At 40.2% G+C, this 17,348-nt stretch overlaps 1 protein-coding gene across 4 annotated transcripts in view; it reads left to right on the top strand.

Moving 5' to 3' along the window:
- The window catches only part of RABEP1 (rabaptin, RAB GTPase binding effector protein 1), a 116,353-nt gene that overhangs the window by 47,212 nt on the left and 51,793 nt on the right, over window positions 1–17,348 (top strand). For all 4 annotated transcript variants that reach the window (XM_030800049.1, XM_030800050.1, XM_030800048.1 and 1 more), the window contains one exon: window positions 15,495–15,698. In XM_030800049.1, the coding sequence (XP_030655909.1) occupies window positions 15,495–15,698 (204 nt within the window). The remainder of the gene's footprint in view (window positions 1–15,494; window positions 15,699–17,348) is intronic.

Below are 17,348 nucleotides of genomic sequence, written 5' to 3'. Positions count from 1 at the left end.
GGGCGACAGAGCAAGACTCTGTGTCAAAAAAAATAAATAAATAAAAATAAGAACTGCTGGTAGAGACAGATATTTGCAAAAAGAAAACATAGAGGAAATATATATGATGTAAGAAACAGGATAGCCTGAGTGTGTTGACTCATGCCTATAATCCCAGCACTTTGGGAGGCCAAGGCGGGCAGATTGCCTGAAATCAGGAGTTCAGGATCATCCTGGCCATCGTGGGGAAACCCCGTATCTACTAAAAATGCAAAAATTAGCTGGGCATGGTGGCAGGCGCCTGTAATCCCAGCTACTTGGGAGGCTGAGGTAGGAGAATTGCCTGAACCCAAGAGACAGAGGTTGCAGTGAGCTGAGGTCGCGCTACTGCACTCCAGCCTCGGTGACAGAGCAAGACTCTGTCTCAAAAAAAAAAAAAAAAAAAAAAAAGTATAAGAAACAATACAAAATACAGACATTGATAAATTTTTTTTATTTTTTTAAATTTTTATCTTTTGAGATAGAGTCTCTGTCGCCCAGGCTGGAGTGCTGTGGCACTATGTTGGCTGACTGCAACCTCTGCTTCCCAGGTTCAGTCGATTCTCCTGCCCTAGCCTCCTGAGTTGCTGGAATTACAGGCACCTGCTACCATGCCTGGCTAATTTTTGGAGGAGACACATCCCCACTTATTCTTTGAGGCTAGTGTTATCCTGACCTCAGAACCAAGGAAGACATCATAAGAAACTTAGCCCAGTATTCCTTGGGAATATAGATGCAAAAATTCTCACAAAAGAACTAACAAATCAAATTAAGCTACAGGTAAAAAGAATCACACAGCATGAAAAGTGGGATTCAACTCAGGAATGCAAGGTTGGTGCAACACCTGAAAATCAGTAGGATAAAAAACAAAGACACATGATCATCTTACTAGACACAGAAAAAGTATTTGACAAAACCTAACACTGTTTCATGATAAAAACACTAAAATAGGAATAGAAGGGAACTTTGTCAACCTGAAAATGGGCTTCTACAAAAAACTTACAGCTAACATCATACTTTAAAGACCAAATGCCTTTCCACTAAAATCAGGAACAGCATAATTATGTACGCTCTGACCACTTCTGTTCAACATCTAGAAGTGAGGATCTATCTAGGGCACTTACCCAAAGAAAGAAAAAGGAAAGGAAAGGAATCCATGCTGAAAAACAGATATATATAGATTCTTCTGTTTGCTAGCATATAACTTTTAAAAGCCTTAACAATTTTAAAGTGATGTGTCTTTGTTAATGAGCTGACTGATGGCTGGCAGCCCCTAGGTAATTTCAGGGTAGGGGATGGTCACCAGAAAGACCAACACAGGATTAGAGGTTGGAACCTCCAACCCTACCTCCCATCCTCCAGGGAGAGGAGAGGAGCTAAAGGTTAAGTTGATCATTAGTGGCCATTTAATCATGTCCATGTAACAAAGCCTCTAATAACTGAAAAGGACAGGGTTTGGAGAGCTTCCAGATAACTGAAGATGTGAAGGTTCCTGGAGGGTGTGCCCCAGAGAGGGCATAGAAGCTCCATGCTCCTTCCCACATGCCTTGTCCTGTGCACCTTTTCCTCTATATCCTTTGTAATAGTCTTTATAATAAACTGGTAAATGCAAATAAATGTTTCCCTGAGTTCTCTGAGCCCGTTAACAAATTAATCAAACCTAAGGAGATGGTTGTAGGAACCCTTGATTTATAGCTGGTCAGTCAGAAACACAGGTAAAATAATTTTGAAGCTTACAGTTGATATCAGAAGTGGACTTCAGTCTTGTTAGACTGAATTTTCAGCTTGTGTGAGCTGAGCTATTTCCAGGTAGATAGTGTCAGAATTAAATCAGAGGATACCCAATGGGAGTATGCTACCAGAATTAATGATTGGTTGGTGGGTGAAAAGTAGTATGTGAATTATATCTCAATGAAGTTGTTACAAAAAAGTACAGTAAGCCAATGTAAGTAAAAAAAGATTACTAACACGAGAAGTTACTGATATCAGAAATGAAAGAGGAGACTGCACTCTAGGTCCCATATTTACTAAAAGGATAATGTAAGAAAATTATGGAACAACTTCATGATTAATAACCTTCCAAAAACGAAAGCACTATGCCCAGTTGTGTTCACTGGTGAGTTCTATCTGCCATTTAAGGAAGAAACTACACCATGAGTTACATGAATCTGAGTCTCTATTCTCTACAATCTTTCAGGAGATAGAAACAGAGGGAATACTTCCTAACTTATTCTATGAGGTCTGCATAATCAATCTCAAAATAATACAAAGACACTTAATGAAAACTACAGACTTATATGTCATGCACGTAGATGCAAGATTCCTTGACAATATCTTAGCAAATCCAATCCAACAATGTATAAAAGTTATACACTGCAGCCACGTGGCATTTGTGTAGGTATGCAAGACTGGTTCAACATTCAAAAATCAATGTGTAACTTACCATATTTGAGGTGATAGATATGCTCATTGCACTGATTTGATCATTTCACAATGTATAGATGTTTCAGAATACCACTTTGTACCCAATACATATATACAATTACTATTTTTCAATTAAAAAGTTTAGGCTGGATGTGGTGGCTCATGCCTGTAATCCCAGCACTTTGGGAGGCCGAGGTGGGTGGATCACGAGGTCAGGGGTTCCAGACCATCCTGGCCAACATGGTGAAACCCTTCTCTACTAAAATACAAAAAATCTGCCAGGTGTGGTGGTGCACACCTGTAATCCCAGCTACTAGGGAAGCTGAGGCAGGGGAATCACTCGAGCCCAGGGGCAGAGATTGCAGTGAGCTGAGATCATGCCACTGCCCTCCAGCCTGGTGACAGAATGAGATTCTGTCTCAAAAAAAAAAAAAATTATCACATATATTTTTTTTTCCTTTTTGAGGTGGAGTCTCACTTCATCACCCATGCTGGAGTGCAGTGCCGCAATCTCGGCTCACTGCAACCTCTGCCTCCCAGGTTCAAGTGATTTTCCTGTCTCAGTCTCCCAAGTAGCTAGGATTACAGGCGCCTGCCACCACACCTGGCTGATTTTTGTATTTTTAGTAGAGATGGGGTTTCACCATGTTGGCTAGGCTGGTTTGGAACTCCTGACCTCAATCTGCCTGCCTTGGCCTCCCAAAGTGTTGGGATTACAGGCGTGAGCTACCATGCCCAGCCTACCAGAGAAATTTAACAAGGATGTTGAAATAATTAAAAAATTAAACAGAAGTCTTAGAACTGATAGATTTTCTCAACTGGAAAATTCATCAGAGACTCTCAGTAGCAAAATGGATCAAGTAGAGGAAAGAAGCAGTGACCTTGAAGACAGGCTGTTTGAAAATACAGAGAGGAGAAAAAAGAATGAAAAGCAATGAAGATGACCTACAGGATGTAGAAAATTATTTCAAAAGACCAAATCTAAGAATTGTTGGTCTTCAAGAGGGAGTTGAGCAAGAGCAATGGTAGAAAGCTTATTCAAAGAAATAGAAAACTCTCCAAAACTGGAGAAGGATATAAATATCCACATGCAGGAAGGCCAGAGGACACCAAAGAGATTTGACCCAAATACAACTACCCTAAGGTATATAATAACCAGCTCTCAATGGTCAAGGACAAAGAGAGGATCCTAAAAGTAGCAAGAGAAAAGTAGCAAATAACCCTAATGGAGCTTCGGTTAGTCTGTCAACAGACTTCTCAGTACAAACCATAAAGGTAAGGAAGGAGTGGAATGACACCTTCAGTGTGCTGAAAGAAAAATAAAAGCTAACATCTAAGAATCGTATATCCAACAAAGTTATCCTTCAAATATGAAGGAGAGATACATTCTTTCCCAGACAAAAGTTGAGAGAATTGACCACTACCAGACCCATCCAACAAGAAATGCTAAAGGGAGTTCTTCCATTTGAAATTTAAAAAATGCTAACACACCGAAAAAAAAAGTATGAAACACACTGGTAAAATTAAGTACGTGGACAGACTCAGACATGGACAGAGTTAGACTCTTAATACTGCAGTTGATAACTCTAGTATAAAGCCCAAAAGGCAAATCTACCAAGAATAGTAATAGCTATGGCAGCCTATTCAGAGACAGGTAATGTAGATACATGTAAGTTGAGACAACTAAAATTCAAAATGTGGGGAAAGTGGATCTAAGTTGTAGAAGTTTTTTTCCCCACTTTTTTCTTTGTTTCTATTTTTTAAGATAAGTTGTCTTTAAAGTAACTTGTTATCTACAAGATGTTTTTTGTAAGCCTCGTGATAAACACAGAACAAAAACCTATAATAGATTGACTAAAAATAAAAAGCAATGAATTAAGACATACTACCAGAAAAAATCATTTAGCCCCAAAGACAGAAAGAGAGGAGTTACAAAACAACCAGAAAACAAGCAATAAAATGGCAGTAGTAAGTCCTTTCTTATAGATAATAACAACACTGAATGTATATGTACTCAGTTCTCCAATTTAAAGCCTGAGTGGCTGAATGGTTAAAGAAACAAGCCCCAACTATATGCTGCCTACAAGAAACCCACTTTGGCTGGGTGCAGTGGCTCATGCCTGTAATCCCAATATTTTGGGAGGTTGAGGTGGGAGGATCACTTGAGCCCAGGAGTTTGAGACCAGCCTGGGCAGCAAAGTGAGACCCTGGCTCTACAAAAAAATAAAACTGGCTGAGTGCAGTGGCTCACACCTGTAATCCCAGCACTTTGGGAGGCCAGGGTGGGAGGATTGCTTGAGCCTAGGAGATGGAGACCAGCCTGGGCAACAAAGTGAGACCCCATCTCTACTAAAAAATACAAAAATTAGCCAGATGTGGTAGCATGTGCCTGTAGTCCCAGCTACTTGGAAGCCTGAGGTGAGAGGATCACTTAAGCCCAGGAAGTCAGGGCTGCAGTGAGCTGTGATTGTGCCACTGCACTCCAGCCTGGGTGACAGAGCGAGACCCTATCTCAAATGAACAAAGCAAAAATTAGCTGGGCATGCTGGCATGTGCCTGTGGTCCCAGATACACAGGAGGCTGAGGCAGAGTTGCTTGAGCCTGAGAGGTTGAGGCTGCAGTGAGCCGTATTTGTGCCACTGCACTCCAGCCTGGGTAGCAGAGCATGACCGTGTCTCAAAAAAATAACCCAAGAAAGAAACCCACTTTACCTGTAAAGATACACATAAAATGAAAGTGAAGAGCTAGAAAAGGATATTTCATGCAACTGGAAACCAAAACAGAGCAGGAGTAAGTAAGTATACCTATGTCAGATTAAAATAGACTATAAATCTAAGACTTAAGAAAAGCTAGGTGCATTGGCTTCTACCTGTAATCTCATTGCTTTGGGAGGCCTAGGTGAGAAGATCACTTGAAGCCAGGAGTTTGTGATTAGCCTGGGCAACCCTGTCTCTAAAACAAAATTTAAAATTTAAAAATTAGCCAGGAGGCCGGGTGCGGTGGCTCACGCCTCTAATCCCAGCACTTTGGGAGGCCAAGGTGGGTGGATCACCTGAGGTCAGGCGTTCAAGACCAGCCTGGCCAACATGGTGAAACCCCATCTCTACTAGAAATATAAAAAATTAGCCTGGCATGAAGGTGGGCGCCTGTAATCCCAGCTACTTGGGAGGATGAGGCAGGAGAATCGCTTGAACCCAGAGGGCGGAGGTTGCAGTGAGCTGAGATTGCGCCATTGCACTCCAGCCTGGGCAACAGAAGTGAAACTCCATCTCAAAAAAATTGAGCCAGGCATGGTGGTACATGCTTGTAGTCCCAGCTACTTGGATGCTGGGGTGGGAGAATTCCTTGAGCCCAGGAGTTTGAGGTTGTAGTGAGCTATGATCGTGCCACTCTGCATGCCAAGTCTGGGTGACAGTGAAACTGTCTCAAAAGATTGTAAAAAGAGGAAAAAAAGGTCATAATAATAAAGGGGTCAATTCAGCAAGAGGACAATTATAAATATCTATGCACCTAACACTGGTACTTTCAAGTACATATAAAACAATTAGCTAATCTGATGGGTGAGAGAGACTGCAATACAATAATAGAGGACTTTGTCACTCCACTCTTAGTAATGGACAGATTATCCAGGCAGCAAATCAACAAAGACATCAGAATTAAACTACACAGTAGATACAGAAATCCTTGAAAAAAATACTGGCAAACTGAATTCAACAACATATTAAAAAGATCAGCCACCACGATCAAGTAGATTACTCCTGAGGATGCAAGGATGGTTCAGTATACACAAATGCGATACATCACATTAACATAACCAAGAACAAAAGCCATATTGGCCAGGTGCAGTGGCTCATGCCTGTAATCTCAACACTTTGGGAGGCCGAGGCGGGTGGATCACTTGAGGCCAGAAGTTCCAGACCAGCCTGGCCAACATGGTGAAACTCCGTCTTTACAAAAAATTAAAAAAACTAGCTGGGCATGGCGGTGTACACCTGCAATCCCAGCAACTCCGGAGGCTGAGGCATGAGAATTGCTTGAACTCGGGAGATGGAGGTTGCAGTGAGTTGAGATGATGCCACTGCACTCCAGCCTGGGTGATGGAGTGAGATTCTGTCTCAAACAACAACAACAACAACAACAAAAACTATGGTTATTTCAATAGATGCTGCACAAGCATTCAGTAAAATTCAACACCTCTTTATGATACAAACCCTCATCAAATTGTGTTTCGAAGGAACATACCTCAAAATAATGAAGGCCATACATGACAAACCCACAACTAACATCCTACTGGATGGGGAAGAGTTGAAGGCCTTTCCTTTGAGATCTGGAACAAGGATGCCCACTTCAGCCAGTTTTATTTAATATAATATTGGAAATTGCAGCCAGAACAGTTAGGCAAGAGAAATAAAGAGCATCCAAATTGGAAAGCATGAAGTTAAATTTGTCTTGTTCACAGATGACACAGTCTTATACTTAGAAAAACTTAAAAAACTGTTGACTGATAAATTTAGTAAAATCACAGGACACAAAATCAATACACAAAAATTATTAGCATTAATATATACCAACAGTGAACGGCCTGAAAAAGAAATCAAAGCAATCCCATTTACAATGGCTACTAAACACACACACCCACGTATGTATGTATATATATATACGTATGTATGTATATACGTATGTGTATATATATATCTAGGAATCAATTTAACCAAAGAAGCGAAAAATCTGTAAAACACCAATGAAAGAAATTGAAGAGGAAACACATACAAATGGAAAGATAGTCCATGGTCATGGATTTAGGAGAATTAATATTGTTGAAATTACAATACTGTCCAAAGCAATTTACGATTCAATACAATTCCTATCAAAATACCAATGACATTTTTCACAGAAACAGAAAAATATTAAAATTTATGTGGAACCGTGGAAGACCCTGTATAGTCAAAGCTATACTTAGCAAAAATAAAGCTGGAGGCATCACGCTGTAAAACATGAAAATTTACTACAAAGCTATAGTAACCCAATCAGCATGGCACTGGCATAGAAACTGACACGTAGACTAATGGAACAGAATAGAGTACCCAGAAACAAATCCATGCATTTGCAGTCAACTCATCTGCAACACAGGCACCAAGAACATTCAATGAGAAAAGGAAAGTCTCTTCAATAAATGGTGGTAGGAGCCGGGCGCGGTGGCTCACGCTTGTAATCCCAGCACTTTGGGAGGCCGAGGTGGGCGGATCACGAGGTCGGGAGATCGAGACCACGGTGAAACCCCGTCTGTACTAAAAATACAAAAAATTAGCCGGGCGTGGTGGCGGGCGCCTGTAGTCCCAGCTACTCGGAGAGGCTGAGGCAGGAGAATGGCGTGAACCCGGGAGGCGGAGCTTGCAGTGAGCTGGGATTGCGCCACTGCACTCCAGCCTGGGCGACAGAGCGAGACTCCGTCTCAAAAAAAAAAAAAAAAAAAAAAAAAAAAAAATAAATAAATAAATAAATGGTGGTAGGATGACTGGGTAACCATTTGCAGAAGAATGAAATTAGGCCCCATCTCTCTCCATATACACAACAATCAAAGTAGATTAAAGACTTAAATCTAAGACCTCAAACTGTGAAGCCACTAGAGGAAAACACTGGAGAAACAGACATTGGTCTGAGCAAAGATTTGTGTGTGTGTAAGACCTCAAAAGCATAGGCAAAAATAGACAAATGGGATTGCATCAGGCTAAGAAGCCTCTGCACAATAAGGGAAACAAAGTGAAGAGACAAGCTACAGAATGGGAGAAAATATTTGCAAACTACCCATCTCATAAGGGATTAATAACTACAATATATAAATAAGTAACCAAGAAGCAAATCTTATTTAAACACAAGCAAAAGATTTGAATAGGCATTTTTCAAAAGACATAAATGGCCAAGAGGTATGTGAAAAGATGCTCAACATCACTAAGAAATGCAAAGCAGAACTACAATGGGATATCCTGTCACCGCAGTCAAAATTGCTTTTATCAAAAAGACAGGCATTCATCCACTGATGGTGGGAATGTAAGTTAATACAGCCACTGTGGAGAATAGTATGGAGGTTCCTCAGCAGACTAAAATAAGAGTTGCTATATGATCCAGCAATTCCACTATTGGGTATATATTCCAAAAGAAATGAAATCGCTGGGCGCGGTGGCTCATGCCTGTAATCCTAGCACTTTGGGAGGCTGAGGCAGGTGGATTGCCTGAGCTCAGGAATTCGAGACCAGCCTGGGCAACATTGTGAAACCCCGTCTCTACTAAAAAGGCAAAAACCAAAAAAACCCAAAAAATTATCTGGCCGTAGTGGTGCCTGCCTGTAATCCCAGCTACTTGGGAAGCTGAGGCAGGAGAATCACTTGAACCCGGGAGGTGGAGGTTGCAGTGAGCCAAGATTGTGCCACTGCACTCCAACCTGGGCAACAAGAGCAAAACTCCGTCCAAAAAAAAAAAAAAAAAAAAAAGAATGAAATCCTATCGTTTGCGGCAACATGGATGGAACTGGAAGTCATTATGTTAAATAAGCCAAGCACTGAAAGACAAGTATCACGTGGTCTTACTTGTGGGGGCTAAAAAAGTGGATCTCATGAGAAGATAGACTAGATTGGTGATACGAAGGTCAGGGAAAGCTGGGGTCGGGGGAGATGAAGAGAAGTTGACTAATGGGTATGAGTATGTGGTTTGATAGAAGAAATAAGACCTAGCGTTAAACAGATCAATAGGGTGACTCTTGTTTACAGTAATCTGTTCTAGATTTCAAAATAGAAGAATTCAAATGGTTCTAGCGTAAAGAAAAGACAACCCTTGGTGTCCATGGGATGAAAGAAAAAAAAAAACGACAAATATTTAAGGTGATAGATACCCGAACTACACCCAGTTTGATTTTTACAAGTTACATTAATATCACATGTACTTTGAACTATGTACATGTGCATCAGTAAAAATAAAGTGCAACAGTAACAGAATGAACAGCCCCATTACCAAGTGGGCAGAAGACCCAAACACCTCACTAAAGAATATATACAGACGGCAAGTAAGTATATGAAAAGATTATTAGACTATGAGAATGGCCTAAATCCAAAATACTGCCGATACCAAAAAAATGCTGGTGAGGATGTGGAGCAACAGCAACATTCATTGCTGGTGGGGATAAAAAATGACGTAGCCACTTTGGGATATAAGTTCAGTGCTTTCTTACAAAACTAGGCATACTCTTGCCTTTTGATTCAGCAGTCATGCTCTTTGGTATGTAATTAAATGACTTGAGAAGGTTTGTCCCAAAGCTTGCACAAATATATTTATAACAGCTTTATTTATAATTGTCACAACTTGGAAGCATGGAAGATGTCCTTCAATAGGTTAATGGATGAATACACTGGTATATTGAGACAGTGGAATATTATTCCATGCTAAAAAGAAATGAGCTATTAAGTCATGAACAGACATGGAGGAATGTTAATGCATACTACTAAGTGAAAGAAGGCGATTTGAAAAGGCCATGTACTGTATGATTCCAAGCATATGACATTCTGGAAGAGGCAAAACTATGGAAACAAAAAAAATATCAGTGGTTGCTAGGGGTAGGAGGAAGAGGGGGTGAATATGTAGAGTACAGAGAATTTTTAGAGCAGTGAAACTATTTTATGTGATACTATGGTGGTGGAAACATGTCATTATACATTTGTTAAAACCCATAGAATGTAGCACATTAAGAGTGAACCCTAGTGTAAACGAAGTGGGTGATGATAATGTGCCAGTGTAGGTTCATCAGTTGTATCAGAGGTGCCACTGTGGTGCAGGGTGCCTATAGTAGAGGAGTGTGGATGTACAGGGATGTGGGGCATATGGGAAACCTGTATTTTCTGCTCAATTTTGCTGAGAACCTGAAACTGCTAAAACGTTTATTAAAAAGATAAGGAAATACAGTTATGCATTGCTTAGTGATAGCGATACATTCTCAGCAATGCATCGTTTGGTGATTTTGTCCTTGTGCGAACATCATGGAGTGTACTGACAAAAAGCTAGATGGTATAGCCTACTACACATGTAGGCTACATGGTATAGCCTATTGCTACTAAACTGAAAAGCTGTACAGCACGTTACTGTACTGAATACTGTAAGCAGTTATAACACAGTGATATTTTTGTATTAAACATAGGTAAACAGGCTGGGCATGGTGGCTCACGCCTGTAATCCCAGCACTTTGGGAGGCCGAGGTGGGCGGATCACCTGAGGTCAGGAGTTCGAGACCAGCCTGGCCAACATGGCGACACTCCGTCTTTACCCAAAATACAAAAATTAGCCGGGTGTGGTGGCACGTGCCTGTAATCCCAGCTACTTGAGAGACTGAGACAGGAGAATCGCTTGAACTTGGGAGTCGGAGGTTGCAGTGAGCCAAGATCATGCCACTGCACTGCAGCCTGGGCGACAGAGTGAGATTCTGTCTCAAAAAAAAAAAAAAAACCCCCAAAAACAAACAAACCCAAAAAGCAACATAGCTAAACATAGACAAGATGTTTGGCACTATGATGTTACCATGGCTGGATGTCACTAGGCAGTAAGAATTTTTCAGCCCCTATAATCTCATGTAACCACTGTCATGTATGTTTTTTGTTGTTGACTAAAACGTGATTATTTTGCATGTGACTACATGTCTGAGATTTGTCTCATATATGGAGTGCATATGGATGGATTGGGGATGATTTGCTATGAGTGTATGGTTACTGGAGCTGGCTGGTGCATACATGAAGTTTATAATAATTTTTGATATCTGGTAGGGCAAATTTCCCCACTTACTCAAAATGGTCATTACGTTTTTGTTAAGCCTTTTCTTATGTAAACATTTAAAAATAGACAAAAGTAGGCAAAACAGTATAAAGCTATATTAGACAGTATATAAAGTATTGGCATGAAAATAGACAATTTTTATAGAACAGAGTTCCCCAAATGGGACCCTCACAAGTGTGAAAATTTGAAATACGACAAAGATAGCATTGTCAAAATGGGAAAAGACTGGGACGATGGGCATAGGACAATGAGAATGTCTATACAGATAAAGTAGGTTTCAGCTTCACACCTGAATACCTGTCAACATAATATATGATATATTGAGACTGTGATATTCTAATTAATGAGTGAAGTACTCATCACCAATCAACAATGTTGAGGGCTAAGAAGTAACTGCAAAAGAACATTAAGGTTTCAAAACCTGCAGCGTAAGTAAAGGTGTAACATATATGCACTGTAATGATAAACCCAAATTCCTGACAGTTGTTACCTCAGAGGAAGGTAGTGTATTTGTGATGTTTTGTTTCCTGAAGTTAAAAAGAAATGGAAAGAGATGTAGCAAAATACTAAAAATGATGGATCCAGGTGATAGGTAATAGGTGCCCATTATAGGATTTTTTGTATTGTTTCTATGCTTGAAGTAGTTTATAATGCTTTATAGCATTAGTATAGGCCAGGCATAGTAGCTCATGCCTGTAATCCCAGCACTTTGGGAGGCTGAGGTGGGCGGATCACTTGAGCCTAGGAGTTGGAGACTAGTCTGGGCAGCATGACAAAAGCCCCTCTCTACAAAAAATACAAAAATTAACCGGGTGTATTGGCATGTGCCTATAAGTCCCAGCTACGTGGGAAGCTGAGGTGAGAGGATCACTTCAGCCTGGGAGGCAGAGATTGCAGTGAGCTGAGGTCACACCACTGCACTCCAGCCTGGGCGATAGAGTGAGACGCTGTGTTAAAAAAAACAAAAACAAAACCAGGCATAGTGGCTCACGCCTGTAATCCCAGCACTTTGGGAGGCTGAGGCAGGTGGATCACGAGGTCAGGAGTTCAAGACCAGCCTGGTGAAGATGGTGAAACCCTGTCTCTACTAAAACTACAAAAATTTGCCAGGCACGGTGGCAGGCGCCTGTAATCTCAGCTACTCGGGAGGCTGAGGCAGGAGAATCACTGGAACCCAGGCGGCAGAGGTTGCGCCACTGCACTCCAGCCTGGGTGACAGAGTGAGACTGTCTCAAAAAAAAAAAAAAAAAAAATCATTAGTATAACCAAATGAAGTACTTGAATCTTGTTTTGATCTTAATTTAAACAAATATTCAGAAAGACTTTGGTGTTTTTTGTCAATTGGAGAAGTTTTACCAGAGATTTTGTTTTGTGTGACAGTGGCACTTTGTTTATATAAGAAACTGTCCATATTTTTAGAGATGCATCTGTACAGTACGTTAGATAATGTAGTATATCTGGGGCTTGCTTTAAAATACTACAGGAAAGAAAAAGGATAGTTTAAATAAGCATGGCAGGCTGGGTGTGGTGGCTCACGCCTGTAATCCTAGCACTTTGGGAGGCTGAGGTGGGCCATCACCTGAGGTCAGGAGTTCAAGACAAGCCTGGCCAACAAGGCGAAACCCCGTCTCTACTGAAAATACAAAAATTAGCTGGGCGTGGTGGCACACGCCTGTAATCCCAGCTACTCGGGAGGCTGAAGCAGGAGAATCTGTTGAACCCGGGAGGCAGAGGTTGCAGTGAGCCAAGATTGTGGCACTGCACTCTAGCCTGGGCAACAAGAACGAGACTCCGTCTCAAAAAATAAATAAGGATGGCAAATCTTGATACCTGTTGAGTCTTGGTGAAAGCTATATGAGGGATTGTTGTAGTATACCCTCAACTTTTGAATATGTTTGAAAATCTTTATAATTACATATACAGCAGTAAAAGCAATAAACCAATGTTACGACTCCTACTATTGGCAAACATAATGTTTGAAATGCTTTACTACAAAAAATTAAGATTTTCTAACTTTATTTTAAACTTCTGTTTGTCTCCTTTTTTTTGTATTTATATAAATATAACATTCATATATATGTTCATATATATACATACATATATATATATATATATATATATATATATATGTATATAACTAAAGTTAGTGTTGACCAAGTCTTCCTCCAGGCTCTCTATTTCATTTTTAAGTGCCAAAAATAGATATTTAGGTTTGGTATTTGTTTACAGTTTTTCTGTTCATAATGACAACATGATAGTGAATAGCTCTGGGTAATCTCCAACAAATCAAAAGTACCAGAGGTAATTAGCATGAGGACCTGTTAAGTATATAAACTTGAGCCTTGATAAAATTGTAGTACCCAAAAATGAATAAAGTATCCCAGATATAATGCTTTTTCTTTTTTCACATTTTATGAAACAGTTTAACACTCAGAATATAGAGTTGACACACATAAACTTTTCCTTTATGGTTTCATATGTTTATATCTTTCTGGGTCTGTCCTAGTTGCATGCCTACCACGACTTCCTAGGTATCCGTCTTTAAGCGACTTCACACAATTACTTTTTGTAATTAATGTTCTTAAAACTGTCTTTGGCTAGAGATTCAAAATATTTTAAGAGTGATGGAAACTGATGTTGAGAGAGTAAAGATTTCAAAACAACTTAGCATGACTAGGTATTTCCGTCTGTGACTTAGACTACCAAATCATTAATTCCTGTGATTGATAACAATGAATGTTTCACAGCGTTTAAAAGTTCTCTTATTTTACTATTGGATTTTTATAAGTAGTTAGAAATTTATGCAAGAAAGTATTGCCACTGTCTTCATGAGGAAACTGAGGCTTGAGAGTCTTGTGATTTCCTTAAAGTCATACAGCTGGTTAGCAGTAGAGTTAGATCTTAAATCAGTTTATTTTCATGGTCAGTTTGGCTCAGTTATTGTGCTTTGGAGAGGAAATTGATAATTTTACAAAGATGAACAATTTTTTTTTTTTCATAAATACCTTACAACTTTAGATGCTAAAAGGCGTAAGTTAAGGCCGGGCGCAGTGGCTCACACCTGTAATCCCAGCACTTTGGGAGGCTGAGGTGGGAGGATCATTTCAGCCCAGGAGGCCAAGACCAGCCTGGGCAACATAGTGAAACTTTGTCTCTACAAGAAATTTCAAAAATTAGCTGGGCGTGATGGTGCATGCCTGCAGTCCTAGCTACTCAGGAGGCTGAGGTTGGGGGATCGCTTGAGCCCAGGAATTTGAGGTTATAGCAGTCTATGATTGCGTCACTGCACTCCAGCCTGGGCAACAATTGAGACCCTATCTCTTAACGTTTTTTTTTGTTGTTGTTTTGTTTTTTAAGAAACACAGCGGCTAACTGGGAAAAGTTTTGTAAGAGAAGACAGATTTAATATCCAGAATATATAAAATGCTCTTACAGATCAGAAGGAAAATCATTCATTAGAAGCAAATGTAAAGAATGTCACCAAAGAGGAAATGAGTCACTAGTACATATATGAAAAGATGTTCAAACTCCTTATTAACAGGAAAAATGTAAATTAAAATGACCATTTGCTACCCATGATATTTACAAGAATTTTTACAAGATGAAAAATAGTGACTGTTGTTAAGGGTATGGGAAAACAATCACATATCCCTGTATACTGTTGATAAGTTCATCTTTTTTTTGAAGTTAATTTGGCCAAACATATGTTCTGCCTGGGCTTAAACCATGTAGTAGGCACATTACACCAACTTAGTATTTAAAAGATGGTAAGAGGGAGAAATTAATGCTAACTTTAAAGAACATACGTCTAGTCACTGCCATGTGCTCTGGCTTTCTTTTCTCTTTTATTAAACATGTTTTGAATATTTGTGGAAGGTACTGTACTAATTAGCGTTTCCAATAAATTATCATTACAACAACCCTGTGAGGTGGCTGTTTTTAACTTCCATTTTGCAGATGTGGAAACTTAGGCCAGAGAGATTAAATAACATGACCAAGTTCATTTAGTCAGCAGATGGGAATGCGTAAATTGAGCTCTAAAACCATGACTGTAACCACTGGATCATTAGATAGATAGTAACAATTGATTTGTGATGTCCAGCTTACCTTAAATCTCACCTCTATTAAGAGGGTGTCATTTTGTATGTTTACATTTTAAAATTTAATACCTTATTTCTTTATTGGAATGCCAGTCTGATCAAAGTGAACATTAATGGACTATCTTTTACTTTTCTCTCCAGAGGATCTGAAGAGGCAAAATGCAGTATTACAAGCTGCACAAGATGATTTGGGACACCTTCGAACCCAGCTGTGGGAGGCTCAAGCAGAGATGGAGAATATTAAGGCGATTGCCACAGTCTCTGAGAACACCAAGCAAGAAGCTATAGATGAAGTGAAAAGACAGTGGAGAGAAGAAGTTGCTTCACTTCAGGCTGTTATGAAAGGTAAAGACAAACAAAGATCAATTTTATGATTTTTTAAGATATCCGATTCTGATGATTGAGAATATTTTCAGAGAATCTTAAAATATATCCAGAGTTTCATTTGTGGTTTTATGTACTGTCATCATCAAGATATACTTTCAGATAAAAGAGAAGTCACTGATAACATAAATGGATATATCAATCCTATCTAACTTAATAATGGAGAGTTATAATAGGAATGTTATAGAAATAATGCATTAAATGAGGACTGTAGTTCATTGTAAGGCTCAAAAGTCGATTTCTTCTAGGAGGCAGGCTAGTAATCTCAAATAATAAAGCTGTATGGGCACAGGGAATGTGCTGGAGTAGAGAGAGCTGCCATGCAAAGGGTAAAGTAACTGTTTACATTGATGAGCTTCAGCTAATTATTGCCCTTCCAGTGTAATTTGGCCATATGGTTTAGAATTTTTTTTTTTTTTTTTTTTTTTGAGATGGAATCTTGCTCTGTTGCCCAGCTTGGAGTGCAGTGGCGCAGTCTCAGCTCACTGTACTCACTGCAACCGCCGCCTCTTGGGCTCAAGCGATTCTCCTGCCTCAGCCCCCCTGAGTAGCTGGGATTACAAGCATGTGTCACCATGCCCAGCTAATTTTGTATTTTTAGTAGAGATGGGGTTTCACCATGTTGGTCAGGCTGGTCTTGAACTCCTGAGACCTCAGGTGATCCACCTGCCTTGGCCTCCCAAAGTCCTGGGATTACAGGTGTGAGCCACCGCACCTGGCCTGGTTTAGATTTTTTAAGAAACTTTGTATGTGAAATCTGCACTACACTCTGTTGGGTAGAATGGCCTATGGGCTAAGGTAGGCATCATGGGCCGCCAGCTTATGACCTTTCGTCTAAAAGAAGAGACGTAGTTTAGTCTCAGACTCCTTTTGGCACTAGTGCTTAATTACTTCCCAAATTTCTGAGAAGATGATGATGAAACAAAGTAAGTTGTCACTGAATCTTTGGGTTCCTGGAATTAGTTAATATTCTATTTTATTTTTTTAAGACGGAGTCTCACTCTGTCGCCCAGGCTGGAGTGCAGTGACACCATCTCGGTTCAGTGCAACCTCTGCCTTCCAGGTTCAAATGATTCTCCTGCCTCCGTCTTCCAAGTAGCTGGGACTACAGGCGCGTGCCACCACGCCCGGCTAATTTTTTGTATTTTTAGTAGAGACTGGGTTTCACCATGTTAGCCAGGATGGTCTCGATCTCCTGACCTCGTGATCTGCCCCCCTCGGCCTTCCAAAGTGCTGGGATTACAGGTGTGAGCCACCATGCCTGGCCCATATTAGTTAATATTCTAAATGTGAAATAGTGATGACTTTTTCCACCGTGTTTGCAAGTGTGTGTCACTTTTTGCCTTAGTGCTCTTTATAAAAAGGCAGGTGAGGCTAGCCCTATTTCTGAGTATATAGCTATGGCCTAGAGATTACTCTAGGCTTCATATAACAAACCCGACTACAGTGGCTTACCAAAATAGGAGTTCCTTTTTCTCCCAGAACACGAAATCCAAAGGTAGATAATCCAGGCCTGGTTGCATTGATTCCATGATGTCAACAATGCCTCAGACTCCTTCAGCCCTTCTGTTCTTTCATGCTTAGCATATGGTTTTCAACTTAATCTTTGCC

The sequence above is a fragment of the Nomascus leucogenys genome, chromosome 19, assembly GCF_006542625.1.
Source record: "Nomascus leucogenys isolate Asia chromosome 19, Asia_NLE_v1, whole genome shotgun sequence".
Taxonomy (NCBI): Eukaryota; Metazoa; Chordata; class Mammalia; order Primates; family Hylobatidae; genus Nomascus; species Nomascus leucogenys.
The sequence above is the reverse complement of the archived record's forward strand: the minus strand, read 5'-3'. Positions and strand labels throughout refer to the sequence as shown.